Below are 14,626 nucleotides of genomic sequence, written 5' to 3'. Positions count from 1 at the left end.
CTATAAACGTTTTTTGTTTTCTATATATACTTTTTTGTCCAACGGTAAAACTTTTTACACAACGGTTTTTGAGAGTCGTCGCCGTTGACTTTTTTGTAGAGCACTCAAAATAGTATAACTTTGTCCGGACAAATAAGGGTCTATCGTCGCTACAGGAAAAGTTACAGGCGTTCCAAGGAAGTATACTTTGAGAAGCCTTTTCCCCATTATAGAATGAGATAGGACGGTTATTTTACAAAACTGACAACACTTTGACCGAGTAGTTTTTTGTGCTGAACAAAAGTGTCATATAAACATCTGTCAAAAGCCGCTTTTTAACTTCACTTAAAATGCCACGTAAGCTACGTAAGAATATACGTAAGAGGAAGAGAGCATTGAAACATCCAATAGTAAAACTGACACCACAACAACAGTTGCAACAACAAATGATGAATGACCCCACTATGTTGCAACAAATGTCAAGCAATCCTATGCTTTTAAACCGAGTTGTTGGTGCACAGAGTGGAGGTTTAAGAGCGGCATTTTAGCGAAAATGGCAGGCTATGGTGGAGCTGCAGACGGAACAGCCTATAACCCTCAAAGTCAAATGAATTTGAGTTCACTCAAAAATCAAATAAGACAATGAAAAGTCAAACATAGACATACAGAAGCAAATAAGTGAAAACGAAAAGAAACTAGAATATGACAGACACACAAAGAAACTCAATGAGTTAACGTAGAGAAAAAGAAGAAAGAAGAACAACTGAAAGAACTAAGTACAGAGGAATATGCGAAAAAAGTGTCAGAAAAAGCAGCAGAAGTAGCAAAAATGGAACAAGATGTCATAAATTTGAAAAACCATACTACTCAATATAAAATACTGAAAGATGAAGAGATAAAACAAAAAGCCCTGAAGACATAATATATAGCGATGAGTATAAAAAGGAAGTTGAAGCAAATGTAAAGGCAGAAAAACTTTTACAGTTGCAAAACCAAACCGTACAGTATGAAAACTTAGCACAAGAAAGTAAAAATAACGACGCGGCTATGCAAAAGGCAATGAAAAGCGCAGAATATATAAAAGCTAACAATGACTGGTTAGATGCCCAAGCCAACGCTAAAGCAGCCCAACTCATAGGGTCAATAAGGACAAAAATACAAGCGGATGAAGATAGTTCAAATGAAGCTTTAACAAATGCTGACTTTAAGAACGCTTTCGAAGCTCTTCATAGTAAGGTGAAACAAGTGAACGACTTCTCATCTGGAAAGAAACTGAAGTCTGAAGGTTTCGACAAAGAGTTAAAAGAAGTAGCACAAAATATGACGAAAATAACAGATGCAGCAACGAGACAGGCAGTTCAAAGTGCCTATGACGCCGTTAGAGCAACTGTTGTGAAAAGTCAAGAAAAAGAGTTACAACAGACCAAAACAGACCTAGTAAATGCTTTCTTAAGAACGAAAAGTCAGGTAGGACATTATGCTGCAGATGGAACATATGTGCCAGCTGGTGGAACTTATATACCACCAAACCCTCCAAGAGAAGCACCTGCACCAGGACTACCTAGAACATTTACATCGTCACATGGACACAGACACAGGCATGCACCAAAACCAACACAACAACCAACAGTTCAAAACACTGCACCACAACCAACAGTTCAAAACACTGCACCACAACCAACAGTTCAAAAACACTGCACCACAACCAACAGTTCAAAACACTGCACAGCAACAACCACAAACAGAGCAAGGACATAAAAGAAGTAGAGAACAAGGAAACCAAGAATTCTTAAAAATGCTTAAGGAAAATTATGGTTACCCAGATACTCTTGACTTTAGTGACAGATATAAAGAAGCTATTAGAAAGTTCAAGGAAGGAAATACTGACCCGAACCTATTTAGCTTTATGGTTCAGCACCAAATGGGATATAATTTCAAACCTGGAAAATACAAGCTCGCTAAGGATATGATTTAATAGCATATCATCCAAATGACATGGATGAATTTACTCCAAGATATTTGGTGTCAGAGATAAATGATAATTCAACTATCTTCATGAAACGCGTAAAAAATAGAGACGGAACGAAAGAAGAAAGGGTTATGAATGCGGATGGCTTAAATAGGGAACTTGTTAAAAACGGTCTCGGAATATATGAAATGCCACCAGATGAGGTACAAGAAACTCCACAGGAAGAAGTTCAGATACAACCAGACATGGAAGAAATAGTTCAGCAACAACAGCTAGAAGAGCCTGAAGGAAACGAACAAGTCCCTCCTTTGGAAACTAACTTCACAGAACTAGATGAAGATTTGGAACAGCCGAAAAATCTTGACCCTCAACAAGAGTATGCGGAGAATATGGAATATTTCCAAGAGTCTAAAAAAAATTCGGCTGACATAGTAGAAGAATATCGAAAAATGTTTGCCGACATACAAAAGACTCCAACATCAGATGAAAATATCCAGCATAGAATGGAAGAACTGAAAAAAAATGTACACAAATACAACAACCCTTTTTACTTACGAGCATTTAACGTTCAATCTTCGGATGAACTCGGTGAAAATAAAAGGTTAAATTTCAAGAAAACATATAGAAATGAAACATTGTTTAAAGTTCATTCAGAACCTAACCAAGATGGAAACAAACCTACTTTTGTTTCTGCAGACGATGGAACTACAATGAGATGGGGTCATAAAGCTAATCCGGATAGGTGGTTCATAAACTTACAACCACAATTCCAAGAAGTTGTAGACGCAATGGAAGTCAATGGTGAACCAGATATAGCTATATTTTCAGCGCGGCTTTAATGCCATTGAAAGATATGAAAGATGCAGATATTTTGGACCAGTATGAAATGAACATGGCTGATGGAAATATAACACCTGACGTTCTAGAACATTTATCTCAAAGAACTACACAGAACCATAAAGATGGTATATTTGGTGAAGAGTTTAGAAAGAAAGTTAGGAGAGAGAAGGAAGAGAACCTATTGTACATGACCTTGCAAATGAAAGTTTACAAAATGTCATTAAAAACTTACTTTGCAGACAATGAACTGAAGGGATGAATATTTAAGAAAACTCAAATGGACAGTACCAAATGAAATGTTAGTATTGAAAAACATGTTCCTTGACAAAATAAAACCAACTACAGAAATAAACGACGCAAGACTGAAAGATTGGGTAAAAGCTTTCCCATTCACAAAAGATATAGTTGGTAACATGGAAAGAAAACCAGAATGGCTACAAAAACATATATTTGGAAACGAGCTTATTCCATATGGACAGGCACTGTTTGAAGAGCTTGAACCGGAAACTCAGGAAAGAGTCATGCAAACAATACGCGAAGACTCAAATACAAACTATGACAAAATCTTTCTAGGATATAGGTTACCTGAGATGGGCGACCAGAGCCCAAAGGCAAAAAGGACATGGGAAATTTACAACATACTAGGTGAACATGAGGCAAAGATGCAACAACTTGAAGCAGAGGGCAAGTTACCAAAGCGACACCAAAGAAGAAGAGTAGAACAAAGTAAAGTAGTGAAGAAGTAACTTCATCTAGTGAAAGTAGTGGCAATGAAGGAAAAAGAAGAGTTAAAAACTCAGTCAGGAAGAAAGTAAAGCTTGGTCCACGTGGGTTCTATTATGACACATAAACCCAACTATTCTATATTTTACCCATATGAAATGTACGCCGCTCAGAATATAACGCCAACAGTTTTGGATGCCATGAATGGAAATGTTTCCGAATGGTATAACGAATGCGACAATGCCATTAGAAGGTCAGAAATAGTTCCTGGAACTTACGAATATACAACTGCTGTTTCTTATGGAAATGTAGGTGAGTTTGGAGAAGGTTCTTCAACAACAGTAGATATTGCTTGCGACAGGTTTCATATAATTTCTATTGACAACTCATTCTTATACGTGGAACAAGACATTGAAATAAAACCTTCTGCCAAGTTGTCTGACAAGAAAGGTTGCAATGGAATTTTCTATGTCGGATACCAATATGCTCCAGAAGTTTTCATGGGATATAAGATATATTCTAACTCTGACTTAGTTCAAACAGTAACATGGGCAAACTATGAATGGTTCGCTTTGAGAAACTCAGTACAACCACAAGCGAGAGAACAAACAGACCAGTATGCAACTATTGAGAAAATAAGAAGACTTGACCCTAACGTTCCAGGAGTTTATGTTAACCTTTCTGGACAAATGCAGCAGCAGTAACCAAAGTAAAATTGAAACTTAGAGTTCCTTTGTCATCTTTCCTCATCTTCAGGTTTTTAAGATACTTGCCAAACTGGGCAGGAAAAATTTCTATCGAACTTACTCCAAGCAAAAATAACTTAGTCATTGCACCAACACAAGACCCATTCACTCTTACAGAAGTAGTGGGAACAAATAAAATGTCATTCGCCGACTTTTGCAAAAAACAAAGTTGACTTAGACTTTGGTTTCTCAAACCTCAACACTGAAGTAAACTTATATTTCAATGCTGCTGGAGATGCTTGGGACCCAGTTAAGTTCACATGCGAAAAGTTTGAATGCAAGAGAATAGAAAGCAGACTTGCAGTCTATATGTTGGACCCAGATATTTCAAATGCTTTAGCTGCCAAATATATTGCAGTTCCACTTATGTTCCCTATACACCAAATATCTGTCAAAGACTTTGCAGGTGAAGTTGGAAACCAAAGTGCTGACCAGGTGCAAGAACGGATATTGCTTTAACAACTGCAATGAAACATGCAGATACTATGTTTGTACTGTTCAGACGAACTATAAATGACTATTCTTGTTTCTACAACCCTGGTATTAAATATCATATAAACATAGATGGCAAATACTATCCAAGAGAAGAATATTCTACAGTTGAGGATATGAGGTCATACAACTTGACATTAGATGCTATGAACTTTAACAACAACTTCACAACAACCATTAACCCTGAAATGCAAAGTTCTATTATGCCATATGTGAAAGTATGGACTCATACAGGAGGTCAAAAAACTCAATATACAAATGGAGACCGTTTCAAACTTTTGGCTTGGCATTCCATTTGCTGACTCAGAAGACTTATGGGTGGTATTTCAACTGTTGGTACAGTTCAAATACATATACTGGTGACAGAGACGGTCCAGATGAATTGAGAGCAAAGAAGTTTACAAAACCAATAGCACTTTTCACGGAAGATGCTCTTTTGAAGATTCGTTCGATGAAACCTGCTGGGGCTCCTCAGATTGGCATAACGACAGCTTCCATCGAGCAGATTTTGGCAGCAGTCAGTAAGTTGTTCTTGAACTGACTTCTCTCCGTCAAATATTGACAGTACGCCAGTTTTGACATAAAATTGTATTATAAACTTACCTTTAGAAATATCTGTAAGTTTTGTTGTTATATTTTTGTCTGCTTCAAGAACTTTCACCATTTCAGTTATACCAACTTTCTTTGCTTTATGAAAATATTGTTGGTTCAGCAAAGACTGCTATTCTATAACATTTTCCATTGTTGTATAAAGAACTATTCTATCAATGAACTTGTATTGTTTGTGTGTGTAAACTTTGTTTTGCTTCAATTCGAAGAGATACTCAAATACGTCCATCTTTTTATTCTAAGTAAAATGTCATTTCCGAAAAATAGAAGCGTAAGTGTTTCAAAAGGTTTAATGGCGATGGCAGATGTGAAGTTAAATTCACCAACTCAAACAAACAGTCAAAGTGTTGTTGTCAATGTCAAAGACAGAGATGTTGAAGTGGGGAAACCATACGAAGACGAAGATGGTATAACAATTGTTCCTGTAAAAGAACAACCAACATACCCTGAAGTTAGCAGAGACTTAAGTTCTGTTGCAGATATTCGAAACGACTACCAACAACTGAAAAACAAACTTCAAACTCAGGAGAAGATTTGTCAAGCTTTAGGTCTAATGTTAACTTGGTCGAACACAAACCCTGTAAAAGTGAACTCATATGTCATCGCACCTCATGAAATTTTGAAAGAACTATTGAAACTTTTGACAGAGGCAGACGATATAAACATCAAAAGAAATAGAACCCGACATTGCTTGCTGTGGTGTTTCATACAATGTCATTGACAAGATATACGTTATGAAAGGAGGTGAAACGTTGAACTTAAAATATAGTTCCCAGACGTTATAAAAATATTTGACGACCACAACATTTTCATTAAAATTTATTTGCTAAGTAAAATGGCAGAAGACATAGTGGTTTATACTATTACGACTAAAAAACCCTGAGTCATATAATTCTATAACAACAACTTACAAAGTCCTCAAGGACATATTGTAAACTAACTTTAAACACAATGACGACTAAAGCCTGTTTTGCTCTTTTGACACCAGAAGACTTATGTTGTTGTGAATGGTAAAAAATACTCCTTTGAAGATACTTACTCAGATATACCACCAACAGGTTTTGTTGACTTATTAATACTTTTACGTACGAGTGTAACATGTGCTGCAACTAGAGCAGTTTCATTATGTTTGATGTCCGACTGAGTTTACTATAAACAATATGAGCTATAATACAAAACTTATTTCTGGTTTTTTACTACCAACAGTTTCCTATAACAGGAAAGGTGTCATACAAGGAATGTCTATTCCATTGACATTAAGCACACCAATCTTATATATTGTTTCAAACTTAGGTTCAAAGTGTATTCGAATGTCGACAGAAACTATTATGACCAAAAATACTTATGCGTATAAACAACACTTTCTCTGCTGGTTTGCCTATGTTCATCGAATGCAGAATTTCAACCTTAGTGAACTCAACACATTGGCAAGTATAACGTTGACATTAGTTGACGCAAACTTTGTTCCTGTAAAACTTTTATGTCCTATGTATTTGTCAATGACGGCAGAAAGTTTCGAATTGGAAGATGCAACTGTGTGAAAGTATTGTATTACAAGAACAACTTCAACAACAAATAGCTCAAGAACAACAAATGCAACAAATGCAACAAATGCACAACAAATCAAGAATAAAAAAAAATAATTTTTTATTTTTATAAAAATGTACAGAATAGATGTTTCAGATTTTTATGACTTCCAAGCATTTCAGAAATATGTGTCCATTTCGAGACTATAACAAAGCAGTCGAGAATTTGAAACGTTTAGTCATTTATGTTGACTCTGCCCCAGAATGTTATGTCATGAAAGAATGGGATGTTGTCTTTAACAAACCAAGAGCAACAATAGTTTTCAGAACAAGAATGTAGACAGAAACTTAAGAAAATAAAAGTTGTACAAGTTGCATGAAGATGTTAGATGCTTGGGATATCTTGTCAAAGTTAGAAGATTTTTCAGTTCGTTGTATAAAGTTTTATACACCTTCTCCAAACTTCTATTCTATCTTCACTGGATATAAATATGAACAAGTAGAATGGAAAGAAAATATTATAGAAGCTTGTTAGACCATGTCAAAGAAATTATATGCAATGAAACGAAAGAGTCTATGAGTATATTTATGTTGGTTGCAAACATCTTACAACATCCAAGTGCTAAAAATGAAAACTGCTCTCATTATAATTGGAAAACAAGGAACAGGTAAGAACACATTCTTTACAGATATCTTGTGCAAACTGTTAGAAGGTTATTCGAACCCGAATATGACAAACTTAGAAAACATCTGTGGCAAGTTTAACTCCTCAATAGAGAATATGAAACTTATAGTATGCAATGAACTTCAAAGTATAGATACAACAAAAGTTTTGAACTCAGATGCTTTGAAGAGTCTTATAACAGACAAAGTTGGAGTTGTTGAAAGAAAGTATAAAGACCAAAGAGTTTGTGAAAATGTTGCAAACTTCATTATGGTTTCAAACAATGCTGTTCCGATGAAGTTAGAAAGTTCTGACAGAAGATATGTAGTTGTCAGAACGTCAGATTCTCATATGCAAGATACAGAATATTTTGACGACTTAGCAGAAACTTTGACATCTGACTTTTACAACCACTTGTTCTCATATTTCATGACATTAGATATTTCTAAGTTCAATCCAAGACAAATTCCACATACCGAAGAGAGACAAACATTGTTAGAAGCAAACAAGAGTGTATATGAACTGTTCATAGATGAGACTAACTTTGAGTGTTTAGATGAAAGGTCATTGTACGATTCGTATAAACAATATTGTCAAGAATATGGTTATATGGAGCTCTAAACGAACATTCTTGGCAAATGTCAAAAGTCTTTTAGATGTTCAGAATGGTGTATATACAAAGAAAAATTTTTTGAGTAAATTTTAAAAAAAATATTTTTTTATCCGATAGAAAAGATGACAAATTCATCTCAGTAAATAAGTACATGACAGAAGTCAAAGAAGAACTAGACCCATTCGCTTATTTGAATGTTTACTTCTACCATTTTGAAAAGTCTTCATTCAGCAAAGTTTGGAACATCGAACCAGTTAAGTTTGCTATTGTGACTAAAAATGGTGCGAAATTTGAAGACTTAGACATAGAAGGTTTGTTAGCAGTCAAAGAAAATTTTGACAGAAGGTTTCAAACCTTAAAGAAGGCAAAGCATACAAACTTGTTATACCTTATGAACCAAAGAAAGCAGACGACTATGAATATTATGAGTCTAAGATAGTTGAAGTTCAAGGTAAATTGGGTAAAAAGATTTTAGAGTCTAAGCCAGTGTTTGCTCCTAAAGAGGAAGAGAACATTGACATTGACCCAGAAATGTTCTAAAAAAAAATTTTATTTTTACATGTCAAATTTCTTTTTCTCTGGAACTGGTTCGGTCTTTCTTCTCTTCTTCTACTTTCTTTCTTTCTTCTCTCTCTTCTTCTTCTTCTCTGGTGGAGTTATGTCAAACTTCTCAGAACCATATTTTGTAAAAGTCTTTGTCCTTTAATAGCTCTTCTATTCTGTTTTCTATTTCATCTTCAAGAACAGCGCATGTGTCTTCTTTGCATTCTAAGAACTTTTGTTGGACTTCATCTTTCCAATCGGCGTCATCTCTGTCAACAAGTCTGTCATTGACAAATTTAAGACTTCTCTGCCTAATGTTTTATGGTTCTTGTCATATTCCCAGAAACAGAACTTTAGAACAAATTCACCTTTCTTGTTTACACTATGTAAGATTTTATGGTCGACAGATGTTTTGCTGTCGAAAAGCTTGTCTCGAATATAGATAGCGAAATCGCTAGACATTTCCTAAAAGATAAAAATTTTAATTTTTCTAAAAATATGTTAGAAAAAAAGTTTGCTGACATTGACAAGAAATTTGAGATTTTGAGAAAATGTTTTAAAATAAAACAAGAGAAGTGTGGAACTAATCATAGACCTGTTATTGTTATTGTAACTGAAGAAAAAGAAGATTAAAAAAATATATTTAAATTTGATTTTCAATTTTTTTTAATTTTCAATACAGATTTTTAAAATAATTTGGTATTACCCATTTTTTTAGGCCGGGGAGCAAGATAATCTAGATATTCGACGGTTTCTTTTACATTTAGACGTACAGCAATTTGAAAAGCAGTTTCTCCATTATTATTTTTTTCTTTAAGATTTATACCATGCGAAATAAGAAGTTCAGCAGCTTCTTTACTATGAAAATATGCTGCAGTATGAAGAGCTGTATTTCCATATACATCCTTTTCATTGATATTTATATCATGTGAAATAAAAAATTCGATAAGTTCATATGTATTCTGGCGTGCTGCAATATGAAGAGGAGTTTCTCCAAATTTACATTTTATATTAATATTTCCACCATGCAAAAAAAGATATTTGACCGTTTCTATCTTATTTTTTTTTCTGCTGCTATACGCAGAGCTGTTTCTTCCGTTATATTTTTTTCATTGATATTTCCACCATATGAAATAAGTAACCCGGCAGTTTCTTTACTATTCTTTAGTGCTGCATAACAAAAAGCTGTTTTTCCATCATTATCATTTTCATTGATATTTATTCCATGTGAAATAAGAAGCTCGGCTGTTTCTTTATAATTATTTGATGCTGTAATATGAAGAGCTGTTCTTCCATATTTATCTTTCTGATTGATATTTGCACCCTCTGAAAGGAAATATTCGGAAAGGGATGGAATGTTAAACATCACTGAATAAAAAAAGCATTGGTTAATATCATTAGTTTGATCGAAATATACTAAAAATGATTCAAGATTATGATAAAGTACACAATCATATAAACCAATCCTTAACATGTGTTCATTTATCAAGAATGTAACAAAATCAATGTTATGTGAAATAATTGCATATTTCATGCATTGTTCATCTGGTTTATGAAATTTCAAACATTCACTCATGATCTCTGGATTTCCTCCTAAAAATGAAAATTGTAGACATGTCTCAGTTATTTCGTTCTCAAATTTCGTTCTTAATAACTTGAAACAATCAACAGCTCCATGGTAACAACATAATTCAAGTAATGTAAGTTGCGAGGTTGATGGATATAAATCATTATTAAGTAGTAGATCTGGATAAAATTCTTCGCTTTCAGTGAATGTGATGAATACATCGAAGTCATTATTCATAATTGCTCTGTAAATTGTATTACTTGTATGAATATCAAGATTTTCTAAACTAATTTTTTCAAAGTCATCAATATTGTCTAATTTAATGCCATATTCTTTATAAAACAGGAAGTTTGAAATTTTTATGACATTGTTGACCTCTGTGACACAATATGAGTAGGGGTAATTTTAGCTAAAAGTGACACGCCTGTAAAAAGTGACACACCCCTGAAGGGTGTGATTACCGATCGGTAATTTCGACAGTTTAGAATTTAAAATTTTTTATGGAACTGTTGCGAGTTTCATAAAGAATTTAAGGAATATAAGCAAAGATTTGAATCAAAATCTTAGACCTAAGCCGCTCGATTCGCTCGCGGCTTCCGCGAATTACAGATCAGCAAAGATTTGAATCAAAATCTTCGAACTAAGCCGATCGCTTCGCTCGCGGCTTTCTTTATTATTTTAAATTTGCATATTTCCATCAAAAGTTCATAAGGTAAAAAATTTCGTTTATTTTTACTAAGAAAAAAAGGTTTTTGATAATAAATTTATTTTATTTCGAAAAAGTAACAATAATCGTAAAAGGGTATTGATAGGCTTGCTAAAGTAACTAATTTTAGCTGTCAAATACTTTTGTATTTTGAAGTAAATTAGTATAAATTTGTTTTTACTTTTATTTCGAAAAAGTAGCAATAATCGTAAAAGGGTATTGATAGGCTTGCTAAAGTAACTAATTTTAGCTGTCAAATACTTTTGTATTTTGAAGTAAATTAGTATAAATTTGTTTTTACTTTTATTTCGAAAAAGTAACAATAATCGTAAAAGGGTATTGATAGGCTTGCTAAAGTAACTAATTTTAGCTGTCAAATATTTTGTATTTTGAAGTAAATTAGTATAAATTTGTTTTTACTTTTATTTCGAAAAAGTAACAATAATCGTAAAAGGGTATTGATAGGCTTGCTAAAGTAACTAATTTTAGCTGTCAAATACTTTTGTATTTTGAAGTAAATTAGTATATAAATTTGTTTTTACTTTTATTTCGAAAAAGTAACAATAATCGTAAAAGGGTATTGATAGGCTTGCTAAAGTAACTAATTTTAGCTGTCAAATACTTTTGTATTTTGAAGTAAATTAGATAAATTTGTTTTACTTTTATTTCGAAAAAGTAACAATAATCGTAAAAGGGTATTGATAGGCTTGCTAAAGTAACTAATTTTAGCTGTCAAATACTTTTGTATTTTGAAGTAAATTAGTATAAATTTGTTTTTACTTTTATTTCGAAAAAAGTAGCAATAATCGTAAAAGGGTATTGATAGGCTTGCTAAAGTAACTAATTTTAGCTGTCAAATACTTTGTATTTTGAAGTAAATTAGTATAAATTTGTTTTTACTTTTATTTCGAAAAAGTAACATAATCGTAAAAGGGTATTGATAGGCTTGCTAAAGTAACTAATTTTAGCTGTCAAATACTTTTGTATTTTGAAGTAAATTAGTATAATTTGTTTTTACTTTTATTTCGAAAAAGTAGCAATAATCGTAAAGGGTATTGATAGGCTTGCTAAAGTAACTAATTTTAGCTGTCAAATACTTTTGTATTTTGAAGTAAATTAGTATAAATTTGTTTTTACTTTTATTTCGAAAAAGTAACAATAATCGTAAAAGGGTATTGATAGGCTTGCTAAAGTAACTAATTTTAGCTGTCAAATACTTTTGTATTTTGAAGTAAATTAGTATAAATTTGTTTTTACTTTTATTTCGAAAAAGTAACAATAATCGTAAAAGGGTATTGATAGGCTTGCTAAAGTAACTAATTTTAGTGTCAAATACTTTTGTATTTTGAAGTAAATTAGTATAAATTTGTTTTTACTTTTATTTCGAAAAAGTAACAATAATCGTAAAAGGGTATTGATAGGCTTGCTAAAGTAACTAATTTTAGCTGTCAAATACTTTTGTATTTTGAAGTAAATTAGTATAAATTTGTTTTTACTTTTATTTCGAAAAAGTAACAATAATCGTAAAAGGGTATTGATAGGCTTGCTAAAGTAACTAATTTTAGCTGTCAAATACTTTTGTATTTTGAAGTAAATTAGTATAAATTTGTTTTTACTTTTATTTCGAAAAAGTAACAATAATCGTAAAAGGTATTGATAGGCTTGCTAAAGTAACTAATTTTAGCTGTCAAATACTTTTGTATTTTGAAGTAAATTAGTATAAATTTGTTTTTACTTTTATTTCGAAAAAGTAACAATAATCGTAAAAGGGTATTGATAGGCTTGCTAAAGTAACTAATTTTAGCTGTCAAATACTTTGTATTTTGAAGTAAATTAGTATAAATTTGTTTTTTACTTTTATTTCGAAAAAGTAACAATAATCGTAAAAGGGTATTGATAGGCTTGCTAAAGTAACTAATTTTAGCTGTCAAATACTTTTGTATTTTGAAGTAAATTAGTATAAATTTGTTTTTACTTTTATTTCGAAAAAGTAACAATAATCGTAAAAGGGTATTGATAGGCTTGCTAAAGTAACTAATTTTAGCTGTCAAATACTTTTGTATTTTGAAGTATATTAGTATAAATTTGTTTTTACTTTTATTTCGAAAAGTAACAATAATCGTAAAAGGGTATTGATAGGCTTGCTAAAGTAACTAATTTTACTGTCAAATACTTTTGTATTTTGAAGTAAATTAGTATAAATTTGTTTTTACTTTTATTTCGAAAAAGTAACAATAATCGTAAAAGGGTATTAGTAGGCTTGCTAAAGTAACTAATTTTAGCTGTCAAATACTTTTGTATTTTGAAGTAAATTAGTATAAATTTGTTTTACTTTATTTCGAAAAAGTAACAATAATCGTAAAAGGGTATTGATAGGCTTGCTAAAGTAACTAATTTTAGCTGTCAAATACTTTTGTATTTTGAAGTAAATTAGTATAAATTTGTTTTTACTTTTATTTCGAAAAAGTAACAATAATCGTAAAAGGGTATTGATAGGCTTGCTAAAGTAACTAATTTTAGCTGTCAAATACTTTTGTATTTTGAGTAAATTAGTATAAATTTGTTTTTACTTTTATTTCGAAAAAGTAACAATAATCGTAAAGGGTATTGATAGGCTTGCTAAAGTAACTAATTTTAGCTGTCAAATACTTTTGTATTTTGAAGTAAATTAGTATAAATTTGTTTTTACTTTTATTTCGAAAAAGTAACAATAATCGTAAAAGGGTATTGATAGGCTTGCTAAAGTAACTAATTTTAGCTGTCAAATACTTTTGTATTTTGAAGTAAATTAGTATAAATTTGTTTTTACTTTTATTTCGAAAAAGTAACAATAATCGTAAAAGGGTATTGATAGGCTTGCTAAAGTAACTAATTTTAGCTGTCAAATACTTTTGTATTTTGAAGTAAATTAGTATAAATTTGTTTTTACTTTTATTTCGAAAAAGTAACAATAATCGTAAAAGGGTATTGATAGGCTTGCTAAAGTAACTAATTTTAGCTGTCAAATACTTTTGTATTTTGAAGTAAATTAGTTATAATTTGTTTTTACTTTTTATTTCGAAAAAGTAACAATAATCGTAAAAGGGTATTGATAGGCTTGCTAAAGTAACTAATTTTAGCTGTCAAATACTTTTGTATTTTGAAGTAAATTAGTATAAATTTGTTTTTACTTTTATTTCGAAAAAGTAGCAATAATCGTAAAAGGTATTGATAGGCTTGCTAAAGTAACTAATTTTAGCTGTCAAATACTTTTGTATTTTGAAGTAAATTAGTAAATAATTGTTTTTTTTCTTTTATTTCGAAAAAGTAACAATAATCGTAAAAGGTTTGATAGGCTTGCTAAAGTAACTAATTTTAGCTGTCAAATACTTTTGTATTTTGAAGTAAATTAGTATAAATTTGTTTTTACTTTTATTTCGAAAAGTAACAATAATCGTAAAAGGGTATTGATAGGCTTGCTAAAGTAACTAATTTTAGCTGTCAAATACTTTTGTATTTTGAAGTAAATTAGTATAAATTTGTTTTTACTTTTATTTCGAAAGTAGCAATAATCGTAAAAGGGTATTGATAGGCTTGTAAAGTAACTAATTTAGCTGTCAAATACTTTGTATTTTGAAGTAAATTAGTATAAATGTGTTTTATTATCTCT

At 31.6% G+C, this 14,626-nt stretch overlaps 1 protein-coding gene and 2 pseudogenes across 3 annotated transcripts, besides 3 other annotated features; 2 read left to right on the top strand and 1 right to left on the bottom strand.

Moving 5' to 3' along the window:
• The first annotated feature begins 902 nt into the window (after positions 1-902).
• On the top strand, positions 903-1,737 carry TVAGG3_0322860 (annotated as a pseudogene). The gene has a single exon. A coding segment is annotated over exon 1 (835 nt).
• An 864-nt stretch (positions 1,738-2,601) lies between these two features.
• Positions 2,602-9,287: a mobile genetic element.
• TVAGG3_0322850 lies at positions 8,313-8,701 on the top strand (annotated as a pseudogene). The gene has a single exon. A coding segment is annotated over exon 1 (389 nt).
• A 468-nt stretch (positions 9,288-9,755) lies between the features above and the next one.
• TVAGG3_0322830 (protein ubiquitination) lies at positions 9,756-10,508 on the bottom strand (the record flags this gene model as incomplete). Its single annotated transcript, XM_001581747.1, has 1 exon — positions 9,756-10,508. The coding sequence occupies one exon, from the start codon at positions 10,506-10,508 to the stop codon at positions 9,756-9,758; it is 753 nt and encodes a 250-aa protein (XP_001581797.1).
• A 154-nt stretch (positions 10,509-10,662) lies between these two features.
• Positions 10,663-10,692: a terminal%2Cinverted (terminal inverted repeat of MuDR-3_TvMULE3 transposon ID:TVAGG3_0322820).
• Positions 10,663-14,620: a mobile genetic element.
• The last annotated feature ends 6 nt before the right edge of the window (positions 14,621-14,626 follow it).

The sequence above is a fragment of the Trichomonas vaginalis genome, chromosome V, assembly GCF_026262505.1.
Source record: "Trichomonas vaginalis G3 chromosome V, whole genome shotgun sequence".
Classification (NCBI taxonomy): domain Eukaryota; phylum Parabasalia; order Trichomonadida; family Trichomonadidae; genus Trichomonas; species Trichomonas vaginalis.
This window is presented reverse-complemented; position numbering and strand designations above follow the sequence as displayed.